The following is a 16,259-nucleotide window of genomic DNA, read 5'->3' as shown; positions in this document are numbered from 1 at the left end:
CTGACATATCGTCAAGTGAGATGTATTGCCTGGTAAAAGATGTGTACATCAGCCAGGATCCTAATCAGAGGTATACAAGGCCATATGACCAGCATATCTTATACTCTTTCGGTCTTACTAATAAAAACGCTATATACAGACGTTTAACTGTCTTATACTTATGCAATGAGTAGCTCGTTTATAAGTCGTGTGTAAATTTCTTACTAATAATCACTACATACGTTGTGTATAACAGTATAACTGTTACACAGCTACGTCATAGTTTCGTCATTACTTCATTACGAAAGGTAATAGAATATCTGAGGTTCTCTATTGCATCCGGTAGAGCGCTCTAGTGTGGCGTGTTAAATATCGATAGTACAACTGGCTCTAATCGATTACCACACTACAAAAGAGTACAAGCTACAGCAATATTATTCTAATAATTCTATGATCTTTGGTTTGTTCTTCTGTGGTTACAAGGCAACCATCATCATAAAATGACGGTCTATACGAACAGCTGTTAGAGGGGCGGCCATTTTTTCTCTATATACAACGCTTAAACAAGGGGTTTCGCGTATATAACTACTGCAAAGCAATTCCCATTGTATAGTTACAGCCTGTTTATACGTCCATAGCTTATTCACGGTTTATTAGTAACGTTTTCTGTCTCAACTCTGCATAAGTCTCGTATAAAAACTATACACGGTTTATTAGTAAGACTGTTTATGTTTATAAAATTTGGCGCACTTTATACAAAGGCGCGCCCGCTCGAAGGATAACTTGCATTTGAAATGCCCGAGTTTTTCTTTCATTGCCACTGGCACGGTCGTAGCGCAGTTCTTCACACACTTGTACGTGTTGCAGAACCGAGCAAGTCGCCGACGTCATCGCAGGGCGCGGACCTCATCTCTCTGGCGGAGAAGGGCAAGGTTGGCAGCAGCAGCGCGTCCTCCAGCTGCTCGACGACGAGCGGAGAGGAGGAGCAGCAGAAGGAGAAGGCTCTGCGGCACCGCGATGGGCGTGGAGGCAACGGCGGCAGCGGCGCCGCGTACCGCAAGCTGCCCATGCAGTGCAGCGTGGACACCATGGACGAGGAGGCGCCCCTCACCGCGCAGGAGACGCACCCCAGCACGTCGTCGCACTTCACGGACACCATCAACAACCAAGACGTACGTCACCTCCATTCTATCGCGGCCTGCTTTGTTCCACACCCTGGTTACAAATTACTGGACGATTTCAGAAGGCTATATTTTCACCAGTATTGAACATAAATACATGATCTTACCACCATTTGAAAGAGGGAAGTTTGAAGTTTTTTACTGACCTTAGATGCACTCGATGTGAGCCCCACGTGTAATACGGCAGACGTCCCATTATTGCCAAACCCTCTCAAGCATGTATTGTGTGATGTTCCTGATTGCTGTGTTAATGTCTTCTCAATTCTGCCAACGTCGCTGGAAGTGGAGGTATGTAAACATTGCTCTTGACGAAAACTCACAGAAAGAAATCACACTGAAATCCGGTGAACGGGGTGGCCATGTACAGAAAGTGCTGTCTGCGTCCGTTGTATGACCAATCCATCCGCCTGGCAGGTGTTGATTTAGGTACACCCTGACTTCCGTATGCCAATGTGGAGGGGCTTCGTCTTGTTGGAAAATGAACCCCTGTTCTTCCTCGTCGATCAGTTGTGGCATTAGCCAATTTTCCTAAATTAACACCATGTTTATTCTACCAGAACAAAGCTGCTATGTTCTTAACGGAACTAAATTTTACACTACCACTGGACTAAATCACAGCCACAGTTAAAAGGCCAAGATTATATAACTTCATAGTGATAATAAATCCAGACCTAAGCAATTTTAATTCTGAAATTTTAATAATAAAATAAAGCAAATTGTTTAATATCCATGTCCCTTTTCTTTTTTATTATTAATTCATTTAATTATTCAAACTTATATTCTGTTCCTGATTTTATTTTCTGATGTTTATCTTAATAATTCCAATTTTGTAGTTATTGTACTTTTATTGAATTTTGTTATATTTATTTTAGTACATATTATATTATATTATATTATATTATATTATATTATATTATATTATATTATATTATATTATATTATATTATATTATATTATATTATATTATATTATATTATATTATATTATATTATATTTTTATTATTAAATTTACTGCTCCCGAATACGAGCTTAACCAAACGGTTATGCGCTACGTTTATTCTGTATATTAATTTTGTACTGTAGTATGTACAGTTACAGAAAAAAAATGGCTCACCTGAATTCCAGATTCAAACCATTGCGCATGCTCAGTGCTCCAAAGCATTGGTACACACGAGATCGCTTTGCCAGTTACGGAAATGCATTTTACGTCGATTGTTGTCGTAATGGGAAAGGCATTTGAAAAGATGCGTTGAAAATTGATCTATTCATAATAGTAGATGAATATTTTTAAGTCGTACAGTAAAATAGAATGATGGTAAACGAAATTAACCTACATAATTAATTTTAAAAACTCTTTCCTCAACAGTATCCGAACCCTAAACTTTGTAGTCTGCGAGAAAGCACACTAGCACAGAGCTACCGGAATGCTTCGATGAATTTTCATAATCGGGGTTGTGATACTGTACATGTTTGTTACATAATAACTCTTAGGCATTAATTTGATCTTATTTTCATATTAATTTAGTGTTTTTTGCATTAGTTGTGAAATACTACTAATACTGTGTTGAAAACCGTTATTAAATCGTTACGGTGTGAATAGTGCTCTGAAAGGAACTTCAAGAGTCGGCAATTTTTTTTCTGAAACTGTACTTAGCAATAAATAAGTAAATTAATAAACAATTGTGCAAACGCTTGTAATCGATTTTATCGTACCGAAGAACTTATTATTATTATTATTATTATTATTATTATTATTATTATTATTATTATTATTATTATTATTATCCACAAAATATTCCATATAGGCTAATAGTCTCTTCCAAAGCGGTAACTATCTAGAACTCGAAAAAGTACTGAAATAATCTACAGAGTGTCCAACAAGTTCCGGATAATAATAAAAAAATATGTTCGATATGACCCTCTACGATTTCCAAACATGTCTGGAAGCGAACTTCAACGCGGTATAGTATGTCGGCAGTGATTTCACGACACTTTTCCTCGATCCCGTTCGTAGGTATTGCAAGTCACGAAACTTTACTTCCTATACCTTTTCCTTACGAAAAATCCAGAAAGCAAAGTCAGGTGGATTTATGTCAGGCGACCTGAAAGTCTACTCTCTGGATCTTCTGCGTTATATCCACCGATCGGGGAAGTTGTCATCGAGCAAATTCAACACAGATGTGGCACCAATGTGGTGGAGCACGATCCTGCATGAACCATTCTGGTTTTTTGTCTATCAGGTCCCTTCCGGCATCATCGTATGTACATAGGCCGCACAGGACCCAGAGAGTGGACTCCCAGGTCGCCGGACCTAAATTCGCTTGACTCTGATTTACGGGATTTTCTTAATGAAACGGTACACGAAGTGAAGATTTGTGACCTGCACCATCCACGAACGCGGATCGAGGAAAAGTGTCGTGAAACCATCGTCGACATACTGCACCTCGTTGTAATTATCGTGAAGTTTCACTCTAGGCATGTTTTGAAATCGGAGATGGTCATATTGAACAAATTTTATAATTTAACCATGATGCGGAACTTATCGGACATTCTGTATAGACTTTGATTTGTAATCTTTATCCACTCCTCGCGGTAGTTGCTATTCCTGATCATTAGCTACCAGAATTATAGAAAAAAATCATCAGAGCCAGTTTCCAATGCATCTATATTTTACATTATTTCTCAAATGTGTACTCCTTAATATTTAATAAAAATATGTTAGGATTTTTCATGTAGGGGAGAGTCGGGTAGTATCGGACAGTGCGTTTCTTTCATCTACCACCATATGGTAGTACCTGAATGACATGGTTAAGTTTCTCTATGCGACATCACAGAAACGTAACCATGTCAATCAGGTACTATCATCGTATGGTAGATGAAAGAAACTCACTGTCCGATATTACCCGATGTCCGATACTACCCGACTCTCCCCTATAGGCCTATCATTACGAGAGTAACTAATTCGTAAATGCAGAATGCAAACAAAACCAAAAATACTCGGAGAAAACCTGGTCTATAGTTGTTTCTTCCGCCACAAATAATGAATACAATATACAGAGTGTCCAATTTATCTTGTCCACCTATTATAACTTTTTGTTTGGATAGGTATTGGAATTTTTGTTTCTGAGCATTATGTTACAACGAGGGGAGATTTGATGCATGTAACTACATTATGGTACAAGAAACACGTGACGTCATCAATTTTTCAAACAGCACTACACACTTTAATCATGTTACATTGATTACACACATTAAGACCAGTTTAAAAATGTATCACAATGTCACCTGCCTAATCAATAACAACAACAAAACGAAACAAAAACGTACTTCCAATGTGATAATGTTATGCTTTGAGAGTCCCAGAAGATGTTCCAAATGGTGACCATTCACATTAAAGCACATTCGAAGGCGTTCCCCGAAAGACCGTATGACTGCCCGGCATGTTGCTGGCTGAATGGATACACAAGCCTGTCGAATGCATTGCTGCATGGCGTCTGGTGTTGTCACAATGTTCTGGTACACACTGTCCTTTACAGTTCCCCACAGGAAGAAGTGAGTGGCGACAGATCCGGAGAACGTGCAGGCCACTGTACGTGGATTGTGGCGTGGACAGTTATGGTTTGTTTACATGTTAAGACAGCAAACACAAAACACACGACGTGTACGGACGTCAGTCGTCTTTCCTTTTGTGTAAGTTAATGCACAAGATGAATGGGGCACCACAACAAACGGTACATTCTGATGGCATTCATTTTGTATTTTGTTGTTGTTATTGATTAGGAAGGTGACATTGTGATACATTTTTCAACTCGTCTTAATGTGTGTAATCAATGTAACATGATTAAAGTATGTAGTGCTATTTGAAAATTTGATGACGTCACGTGTATCTTGTACCATAATGTAGTTATATGCACTAAATCTCTACAGTCATGTTAGCCCCTCGTTCTAACATAAATCTCAAAAACAAAAATTCCAATACCTATCTAAACAAAAAAGAAGTTATAAGAGATGCACACGATAAATGGGACTTTCTGTATACATAGACCTATTTAAGGCAAATAAGTATATTTTTGCCATAGCTTTGTCTGAGGACAGGGTTACTGTTGATTTTAGTGTATTGTTGTGCTGCCGCAGGAACAGCTGTTTGATGTCACTGACCTCCAGAGCGCATTTGGTGACCAGGAAAGCAATCTTGTATCCAAATGTGGGCATCTGGAGGTAGCATTTGCTTACGATGCCCCGATGAGGAAGATGACCGTACGGGTACTCCAAGCTAGGGACATTCCTGCAAGGGACAGAGGTGGAGCCACCCACACTCAGGTACTTGTTAAACAACATCTTCCATTCATCCTGTGACTTCTACAGATGATTCTAATCAGATTAAGAGTATATGTACGTGAAAGATCACAAATGTTATCAGAAAATGCAGGCTCTAAATTTCTAAAATTTTATAAGGAAATGAACTCACAATTGGACAAAAACTACATGGTACCACAAGACTTATTAGAACTTAAATATCTGATAAAAGTATAAAAAGGTTACTAATAATATTTTTTATAATTCACTTTTTACTTTAAATTAAATTTTCCAAAATTTGAACATTTTCACACATATTATTTCATAACTCCACAACGATTAGAGATAGAATTCTGAAATTTTGTACACTGATTTAACATGCATTTATGCAAAAGATAGACTAAAATAATGCCCATCTCTTTGAAAATAGAAAAATTAGGTCACAAAACATTATGTAAATTTTAATATATATTTATAGGACAAATAAAAAATTAATTGTATTAAAATAAACAACTCTACATGTCTGAGAGTAGTCTACTTTTCAGAAATAAGAGTTTATTACATGCAGGAAAAATATTAAAGATAGCAGAGAGACTGTAACAATGTTATGGTTACCAAATGATGTAACTGCAGAATTTTTTTTCATACTTTGATAAAACTGGTTTGAAAAATATTATTAGTAACCTTTTTTGTACTTTTTTTGAGATATTTAAGTTCTAATAAGTCTTGCTGTGGTACCTTGTAATTTTTGTCCAATTGTGAGTTCATTTTCTCATAAAAGTTTAGAAATTTAGAACCTGCATTTTCTGATAATATTTGTGGTCATACACCTTTAATAGTCTAAAATTGTAAAATGTATAATGCAAGTTCGCTGCTTTTTAAGATATGTCTTATTTCATATTACATCTAATTTTATTCTCCTTACTTCTCATTGTTCCTTTTTTCACCTTTTTCCATCAGTTGTTCAAAATTTATAATGTTATTGAAATTTTGAATAACACAGAAATACAGAGACTTATATTATTCGAGTGAAATAAATGGCAGCATAATTTATTTGGAAATATTTTACAAATTAGCAAACTGTAAAATTTCTAATGAATATTTTGTCGGCCATGATTAATTTAACTGAAATAATGAAGCAATTCTACAAGTACTTTTTATAGTTAATCTATTGAATCTCTTTCAAATACAATATCAATGTCAATTCAAGTACGCCTATGTACGAGTTGTCTGACACGGCAAGTACTTCATGCGACAAGCGTGGGTTTTTTTTTTCCTTTCCAACTTACCACACCTAAATGCAGAAGTGGTGCATTATGCTTAGGATTATTCTTAAGAACGAGTGCGATAGACAAATAACGAAGTAACAATGACTTCAAGAGAGACAGAAAGAACGTACAAGAGGTTCAATTTTGAACGAAAATAATGTTGATATCAAAGTCAGCATAAAGACAACTCATAATAGGCCTACATCATTAAAAAAGCACACGAGCATTGCTCGCATGAAAAGTAATATTAAAACTACATTATGTGTTCTAGCAAGAAGTACAAAAACGACAAAATTATTGTGTTGAAATTTATATTTGAATTATAAGTCTTAAAACATTACTTAATACTTTCTCAAACGGAGTTAAGAAAATACAAAAAAGAGGGTCTTTTTTTCCAAGGTTCATATATACAGAGTGTAACTGAATGACTTTTTCAAAATTTGGGGGGATTTAGAGGGTGATATGGTGAAGATTTTTCACCAGGAACCCATGACCGAAAATGAATAATGTAGTATATATAGCACTGTGAAATGTTCATTTTCCTGTTCTTGTGATAGCAAACTTCCTACCTATTCAGTTGGCTAGTAAGTGGTAGCCTACCAACACGACGGTGCTCCATCGCACTATGATCGTCTGGCCCGCGCTTATCTTCAGACAGAGAGTAATTGGAAGAGGATTCTCATTTCCGGTCATGGGTTCCTCGGTGAAAAATCTTCACCATCTTCTACAGCCCCCTAAATTTTTGGAAAAAGTCACTCAGTTACATCCTGTATATATAAATATATACATACATATGCATCTGTGTATATATTCTTGTTATTATTACACCTCTAAAATCACATTTTATTTATAATTCGCATATTATAGGTTGCATCACTCAAAATGGTCTACTTCATGTATGTTAGGAACTGCTTCGAGCTACAACTTAAATATTCATTCATTCATAGTGTTCTGCCCAAGGGCAGGTCTTTCACTACAAACCCAGCTTTCTCCAATCTTTCCTATTTTCTGCCTTCCTCTTACTCTCCGCATGTGATCCATATACTGTACCTTAATGTCGTCTATCATCTGATATCTTCTTCTGCCCCGAACCCTTCTCCCGTTCACCATTCTTTTCAGTGCATCCTTCAGTAGGCAGTTTCTTCTCAGCCAGTGACCTACCATTTCCTTTTTCTCCTCCTGATCAGTTTCAGCATCATTCTTTCCAACACAGCTTTATTTCTTATTTTGTCTATCCACTCCACACGTTCCATTCTTCTGTCTTCAATAAAAAGGTTGTAATCGAAATAACAAAATAGATATAATGCGTTCGTAGCTCGGCCGGACCGTTCCGCGGCATTAAATAACACAACAATAAGATTTGATTACACTTCAGAAATCGGTCTGATACGGACTTGATTGCATGCTTGTTAGTTGTTGCACGGCTTGCATGAATGGTAGAAGTGTCTATAAAATTTTTCGTCAATTGACAACCTATGCCGCGGAACGGTCCGGCCGAGTTACGAACGTACTGTATATTTGGACTCCTAATGACGTACCTATTTTGTATCTATGGTTAACCCTGCAAGGAAGGTTTAATGTCACAACTTCTTTGAATACTGGTAGCTGTAATACAGTTCTATACTTTTACAAAATAATTTATTAAAAAATAATATTATATACATATTTTCAGGTTCGGCTAGTAATGTTACCCAATAAAAGACAGAAGCATAAGACCAAGGTGCGACAAGGTAACAATCCTCAGTATTTGGAGAGCTTTTTGCTGCATAGAGTGAACCCAGGTAAGTTAAATTTCTACACAGTGGTAAAATGTCAACTTACACTGAAACTCTTCGGCATTTGTAAAACATAGACTATACTCACGTCCCCGCTATCCTCCACTTTCCTTTCGCATATAGAACTACTGCATTTCTTGTTTTGTTACTTCTAAACTGGGAACTACCTAGCTCTTTCTCTGGCAGCTGGATATTTAAATTCCACCAATCTCCTGGCAGGCATTCTAAACAAAATAAAATCAAAATGGACGCATTCCGAATATTTTTTGTTGCGCGGACAATCCTTATTTTAACTCAACGTTTATAGACATGCTTTAATATGAGCGAGGACCTCAAGTTTTACAACCAAACGATCGGATATCGCTTAGCAGAATAAAATCGTACACTAAGGCGTGTTTTACCCTAGACTTGAAAACACGTTCATGCCAGACAGCTGCTACCGAGTCTGTAGCTCAAGTGTTAGAGCGCTGGTCTTTTATTCAGGGGACACGGGTTCGATTCCCAGTCATGTGATGGAATTCGTGGTGGACAAAGCAGACGTTGCAGATAGTTTTTCTCGGGGTACTCCTATTTTCCCCTATAATTCTTTCAACACACTCAGTCTGTCCCTCATTTCATCTATCATCCCCAATAGTAAAAATAGGCTGAGTTGAAGTCTGGGGGCGGTACGGGTTTCCGAGGCTGAAATGGAGCTTATCAGACTACTCGTGCGCGAAACGAGAACTGGCTCAATCAAGGTCTGAGACAGGATAACCCACCTGTCAGCGTCGAATTCACTAATACCACCCAGACCACCTGTCGGTCTTGGGCAATCATCCCATGGCCAAAACGTGCCCTCGTAAAGCCAGCCAACCAGGTCACTGGTGGCATGACTTTGGCGTTATATCACGCCAACTCCAGGGAAAGGGCTAGAGTCGATGGCAGCTCGGAAGGCGGGCGTCTGCTATATGCGCCGTAGCATTTCTGATGTCACAAGCTTGTACTGTGGAACTAATCGGAGTCAGTCAGCAACAAGTGCTTCCGGAGTTCGTTTGTTCACGTGTGAATGTTTCAATACATTGAATAAGTAAAACTGATATACCGGCAAATTGTATGTGTAAAATAAATAAATGGAAGGGGAAACTATAAAAAGACAAGTACTGCACAAGCTGACGCGGGAAATAGAAGTATTCGTCGATTCTTAGGACAAAAATCCACATTTTTCCCTTAAGATCTTTCAAAATTTGGTGACATTATTCTTGGAGTTAAACTAAGCAATTTACATAATTCAAACTTGAAAACCGAATTTAGGGGCACAAAGAATTTTTTTTTTTTGGGAAAAATTTTAATAAAATTTTGGACCGACCTAACACCATTAGAAACTGAGCCAGGGTAAACCTTTCGCGAAAATGATTCCTTACATACAGAGAATGTTGCATACCAAAATTATTTATTTATTTATCTTGAACCATTCAAAAGATATGCCATATTATATGTATAAGTACTTTAGAAAAAATATATGTATATATATATATATATATATATATATATATTTGTATAATTATGGGATAAAATAATAATAATTTTAGTTTGCAACATAGCCACAAGTTTAAGCCTCAATTTGGTACCTCAGTGAAGTTTTAGCCCAACATTACTTTTTGTCCGTCGGAAGGATAATAAATGTCGGAAAATGTGAAATAGGAGAAAACAGACACTGAAGATGGCGTAAAGTATAGAAGGTATAGTGCGTTTATATTATAAATGCCCAAATAATTATTAAATTATTGAGATAATGGGTACAAGTTATATAATTTTGAAAACTAAAAGAAATGAGCTTCCAGATGAAGCAAAGACATTATTTTCCAAAATTTTGAAGAAATCTGACATTTCTAGAGTCGATGAATACATTAAAATGTATAATTATTTTTAAAACGTTGACAAGAAGAACGCTGCCGGCCATCTTGATGCTGGCTGCAACGTTGCAAACGCGAAAGAAACGACTGCAGAAGCATGTGATCTGAGATTGAGAACCGTGCAAAGGATATTGTTAGTGAAGGAAAGAGGTTTTGTTTGATGTCATCCTCAAAGTAATCAACGACTAAATTCTCTCCTGCTCTATTTGTATTACGCACGCTCGTGAAGTATCACGTGGCAATGTTGCACGTTGCCTTGCGCTATCTGTCTCTCTCGTCGCAAACGCAAGCACACGACCGCCTTCCGAGCTGCCGTCGACTCTAGTAGGCTATAGCGAACTGACAACATCGCGCTACTTCTGCATTGACTGATGCCCAAAGCGATACCGATGTAATAATTAGCCTATAACACTATGCAGCTGTAGCACTTGTACTTGTTTTGTTGATGAATATTAAATGTTGCAGAGGATGTGAACAGCATGGGCGTGCGGTTTCGGCTGTATGGCTGCGAGAGAATGCGTCGTGAGCGGATGATCGGCGAGTGTGTGGTCAGCTTCACCTCCATCAACCTCGAGCTCGAAACAACCATGTGGGTGGCCCTGGAACCGAGAGCCAACTTGACAGTCAGTATAAATACTTGCAACTCATTGCAGATCTCTGCGAGAGAAAACCAGCTATAACGGATTGGGAGATCATCGTGCTTACTACACGATACCCCCGTTCTGGTTGGGTGATCTTTGACCTCTACTGAGGCATGTGGTCGTGAAGCCAGAAGTAGACTGGTCGGCCTTTGCCCTTCATGGGATGTCCCGCCACAGATTACTATGCTATACTATACTTTATCTGGCTATTACGATATGCGCCAAAACAAACAGATTAAAAATGGATACTGCGCTTTCATGTAACTATTACCCTATAAACTGGATTTAAATTAAGCTCTTTAACAAACTGGAATAGAAACACATCTTTGCAAAACAACATTTCATGCTCACTGACGCCTTCATATCATACATATACCTACCTTACCATCACCACCCCCCCCCCACACACACACACACACACACACAGGTTGTTTCACGAAGATCGGGCAATATTCTATGAACTCATTTCTGATATTGTGAAGATTAAAGTTTGCATTTATATCGATACCTTGTATCTACAAAAAATGTTCATTTAGTTTATTAACTACATTATTATTATTATTATTATTATTATTATTATACTATTTGATAAAATAAAAGTTTCTTGATTTTGTACAATGAATGCACCATTTTGTTTCTTTATCTTAAGATTACACAATATGAAATATATACCATTTTGTTCAGAAAAAACAAAGACATTTATAATGTATAGGAGTGTGATTTTATGGATTATTTTATTCTGAGTTCTGAACTCTGAAGATGACCTATAGCAGGCCAAAACATATTAACGAGGTAATATAAAGACAAATAATACATTTTCCGAAGTGATATAGTGTTAAAAGTTGTGTAGTCAAGATGCATAAAATTAAGTTTTTAACACATTTCGAGTATATCGTTAGTACCAAAAAATCACACCCCTAGTAATGTACAATATCAAAACAGTATTTTATCACCTTTGGTGTTTAGTCAACTGTCCGAAGACAGGCCTGAATCTTACAAGTGATACCAACAAGGCGCCACAAAGCTACATATTACACTATACAGATGTATACAAACAATTGAAGACCTCGATGCATTGATTAACCCTCCGACGGGAACTCACCTAAGACTTAAGTTTTTTAGACTTGTTTTCAAGCAAGAAATAAATGAAGTCGAAAAATGGCAAAGAAATCTGTTGTATTTTCGGGACAAAAAACATTCAAGTCCACCATTAAAAAATATTCTTTGAAGAAAGAGAACTAACAAGAATATTGGTAATCACATAAAAAAACTAGTAATTTTCCTAAATTATCGTGTAAAAAGTCAGTTTTAAATTAATTCACATTCAATTTTTGGGGAAAGTTTTTTTTTTTCTGTAAAATTTTCATTTCTGGACTCGACCGGTTTTTGCACCGAGGTCTTCAATTGTTCTTCCTCTGACACATATCGTCAAGTGAGATGTACTGCCTGATAATAAATAGGCTATATGTATCAGCCAGAACATCAACCAGATGTATTTAACAGTGGCGTAGCATGAAATTTTGAGCAGGGGAAGCTAAGTCAAGTTGTCTTTCATGTACATATGATAAAACGTATTACAAAAGTATAGTTTTAAAATAAATAATAGTCAATGTCAAGTTAGCAGTCGAAGATTGGTTGGAACCTCGTAAGTAACACCAATAAGGCATGATCTGAAATGGTACGTAGTAAAATATGAATTCACTGTTTACACATACAGTATCTCTAATAAATAGACACGTATACGTATAACATAAGCTCACTCCCTGTCATATTTAGAGAAATTACAATATTAACGGTCAATAGATACAGTATTACTATCATTACGTAAGTATGCGTCTGTGTTTTGGTTATGTCTTTCATTGACAGCAAGGGAGTCGGTCATTTGTTTTCTAAATCACACTTTTGTTCGTAAGTCAGTCTTGATAATAGAATTGTCCTAAAAAATGCAAGTAAATTGGTGTCAGGAACTGTTATTTCGCTCATTATTTATTATATCAGCCACAATGCACACTAACATTTCAACTGAACACAACTCACGAAAGGGATAACTCGGAAACTAAATTATTTTGAATGTAAAAGCTAGCTTCTTGCGAGCCTTGCGACCAGGATTGTTTAGTTAGAAAGGGATGGAAAATCTGCGGGGTGGGTTACACAGAAGAATGAGTGTAAGAAGCCAGTCTGCTTGGAAGCTGGTGTGTGCAGGCTTCTTGTTTACTGCTGCATCACAAATCATCTTGACCTGCCGCATCACAATATTTAAAGCGTAAATATAAACTCTATCAAAATTAATAAATGATTTTGTTCATAAACTGCAGGTTATTATGAAATTATTATTAACTGGCGAAGCTGAGCTTTTTAGCTTACATTGATTCTACGCCACTGGTATTTAGCCCCTTTATCTGCACTTAATAACGATTTCTCCCAACGCTTGCAGCTCAACTCGTCAGCCTCAGACCTCCTGAGCCTGGCTCGCAGTGATAGCACGGGCTCCACGCACTCCATGCAGCACGGCGGAGTGCCCGAGCTCCTCCTCGGGCTCGCATACAACGGCACCACCGGTCGGCTGTCGGTAGAAGTGGTCAAAGGAAGCCACTTCAGGTGAGCTCAACTTCCATAGATTCGTTCCAACAACAGTCAGGAACCGTCCGTAACCATCGTGAGCATGCGCAGTACAGAAAAAGCGTTCCAACACAATCCGAACCAGTCCTGAACCGGAAACATGTACTGCAGTCGGGCGTTCCAACAAGCTTTTGACACGGGTTCGGAACGGTCAGAAATAGTCCGCGGATTGAGGCATGTACGGAAGAGTACGCAAGACGCGCATGCGCATAAGCTCACCAACGTCTCCTGGATACTGAAGAAAGACATGATCGACTGTTCACATCAATGAGGTTAAAGATGAAAAGTGACAGTGCAGACGAATAATAAAACTAGAGATTTAATTTAAATTTTCGCCAAAAAGAAAGGGAATGGAAATTATTTGGGTATTTAAATAGTTAATTACAATTTCAACATGCAGCTTTGATTAAAAGTATAATAAATAACGTACATACATTAATAATTAAAAAAAAAAACTATTTTTAGATGAGAGTCCCCCAGTACACGACATTGAATTAGCGGAATTCTTGCCTTCCATATTTTTTGTCATCTTTTTATAGAAAATGATCGAAGTTCTATTTTCTGCAACTAGAATTAACTGCGAAACGATAATAATTCAGCATCGCGTTCTTAGCAAAGATGATCACAGTTATAGCATCTTTGGATTTAGTACATAACGATCCGCGAAAGCGTTCCAACAGCGTCCAGTCCAGTTTCAATCCCATAGCAGATGCTCAACTAGCGCATGCGCATAAGATGGTACAGGAACCGTACATGAACTGATCCATGAACCGCTTGTTGGAACGAACCTCATAAAGTTGTAGACAATGCTGCCGGCTCAGGTCGTACCGCGTCTGCCTGCCGATACCCGCTTGAGCTGATTAGGGGAGACTGCTGTACCTTGAATCACTTTTCACATTTTTTTTTTTATTTTGGGAAATAACATTTTTAAATGAAAAAATGCTTGATATAATTATTGAAGATTCGTTTACAACTTCCTACGGGTATTTTCCTGTTTTATATATCTATTAAGGAAGGAAGAAATAAAATGAAGGGATATGTAAAGTGTTCTATGATACAACAAGTTCGTGTACTTTAGAATACATCCTCTAGCACCTTGAAACATTGAAACACTGGGAACATAGGTGGAAATATATCTGTAAAACTCATAACCATTTAAAAAATGTATTTTCCATCATTTGCAGACTTCTCTGTTTGAGATTTAATTTCCTGGAGTCCACACCTGTGGAGTAACGGTCAGCGCGTCTGGCCGCGAAACCAGGTGGCTCGGGTTCGAATCCCAGTCGGGGCAAGTTACCTGGTTGAGGTTTTTTCCGGGGTTTTCCCTCAACCCAATACGAGCAAATGCTGGGTAACTTTCGGTGCTGGACCCCGGACTCATTTCACCGGCATTATCACTTTCATTTCATTCAGACGCTAAATAACCTAGATGTTGATACAGCGTCGTAAAATAACCAAATAAAATTTTAAAAAATTTCCTGGAAGAGCCATAACTGCTTCAACAGCTTTCTTCAAGACATCCGGATCAATTGGAGTGCTCTTAACTACAAACTTACTTCGTAGCATGATCTTAAAATAAAAGAAAACAAAAACCGATAATATCATGTATTTTGGAACATGTTGCATGATACAATATGTTTCGTGATTCAAGGTATAAGAGGGTGCACGTTTAAACAAATATGGCTGCCTAAACTAGAGATGAGATTAAATCATGGAAATTATAAATTTTGAATTAAAATAGTGTAAGTTTCAAAAATCGCATGTGTCCTCTTGAACCAAGTCACAAACTGTTTATTGTAGCCGGTAATCACAAAAATATAAAATAAACATACTTTGCTTGGAAAATAAAAGATTAGTTGCAATAATTCTCTACTGTCATGATTTACAAATTATCTATTATAGTTAGCGATCTTTCTCCAGTCTTGGTAACCTTGGGTAGCAGCGGTTATACGTCAAGACGTATGACGTCACACGGTATAATGCCACCCATACACAAGATAAGGTTGGCAACTTTTTTATGAAAATACGGGAAACTAAGGAATCGACAAAATTTCACATATAAAATTGGCGAATTATTCCGTACAGTTATTTAAACACAACTTTACTCTACACTTCGGCAGCTAGGCTTAAATTAAGAGTATTTGGAGACAGTCGACTGCAGTTTGCAGCTATGATTTCGTTAGATGTGTCGTGCTCCTGTTTCGAACATCTGCTAACATCCTCTTTGTATGAGCTTTACTACCAGTATGCTTAGAACAGTTTTTTTTTATATATAATATCTATTAATATTCTTTGATTTTAAACAGGTGAGCACTAAAACCCATTCCTGGCAAGCATTATCTTCTAAAAGACTGCACATTTTAAAGCATCTCTTGAACAACAAATTTCATCATATAAACAACCATAATTCACGGCAAAATCAAATGTTTAGAATAATGATTTTTACATACAAAAATAAGGGATAAAAATGCTCGAAGAGATTAACAATACGGGATCTGGGAGATTGTTAAAATTTAGAGGCAAATACGGGAGATCCCTGGAAATAAGGGAGGATTGCCACCCCTAGACAAGATACTGTACCACCAGCAGGGTTGAATTAAGATTTCTG

General features: G+C 37.3%; 1 protein-coding gene across 3 annotated transcripts in view; it reads left to right on the top strand.

Annotated features, from left to right (window-relative positions):
* Positions 1-16,259, top strand: part of Syt14 (Synaptotagmin 14) — a 495,921-nt gene that overhangs the window by 464,750 nt on the left and 14,912 nt on the right. For all 3 annotated transcript variants that reach the window (XM_069832593.1, XM_069832592.1, XM_069832594.1), the window contains 5 exons: positions 847-1,151; positions 5,274-5,480; positions 8,397-8,505; positions 10,857-11,014; positions 13,467-13,630. In XM_069832593.1, the coding sequence (XP_069688694.1) occupies positions 847-1,151; positions 5,274-5,480; positions 8,397-8,505; positions 10,857-11,014; positions 13,467-13,630 (943 nt within the window). The remainder of the gene's footprint in view (positions 1-846; positions 1,152-5,273; positions 5,481-8,396; positions 8,506-10,856; positions 11,015-13,466; positions 13,631-16,259) is intronic.

The sequence above is a fragment of the Periplaneta americana genome, chromosome 8 (genome assembly GCF_040183065.1).
Source record: "Periplaneta americana isolate PAMFEO1 chromosome 8, P.americana_PAMFEO1_priV1, whole genome shotgun sequence".
Classification (NCBI taxonomy): Eukaryota; Metazoa; Arthropoda; class Insecta; order Blattodea; family Blattidae; genus Periplaneta; species Periplaneta americana.
The sequence above is the reverse complement of the archived record's forward strand: the minus strand, read 5'-3'. Positions and strand labels throughout refer to the sequence as shown.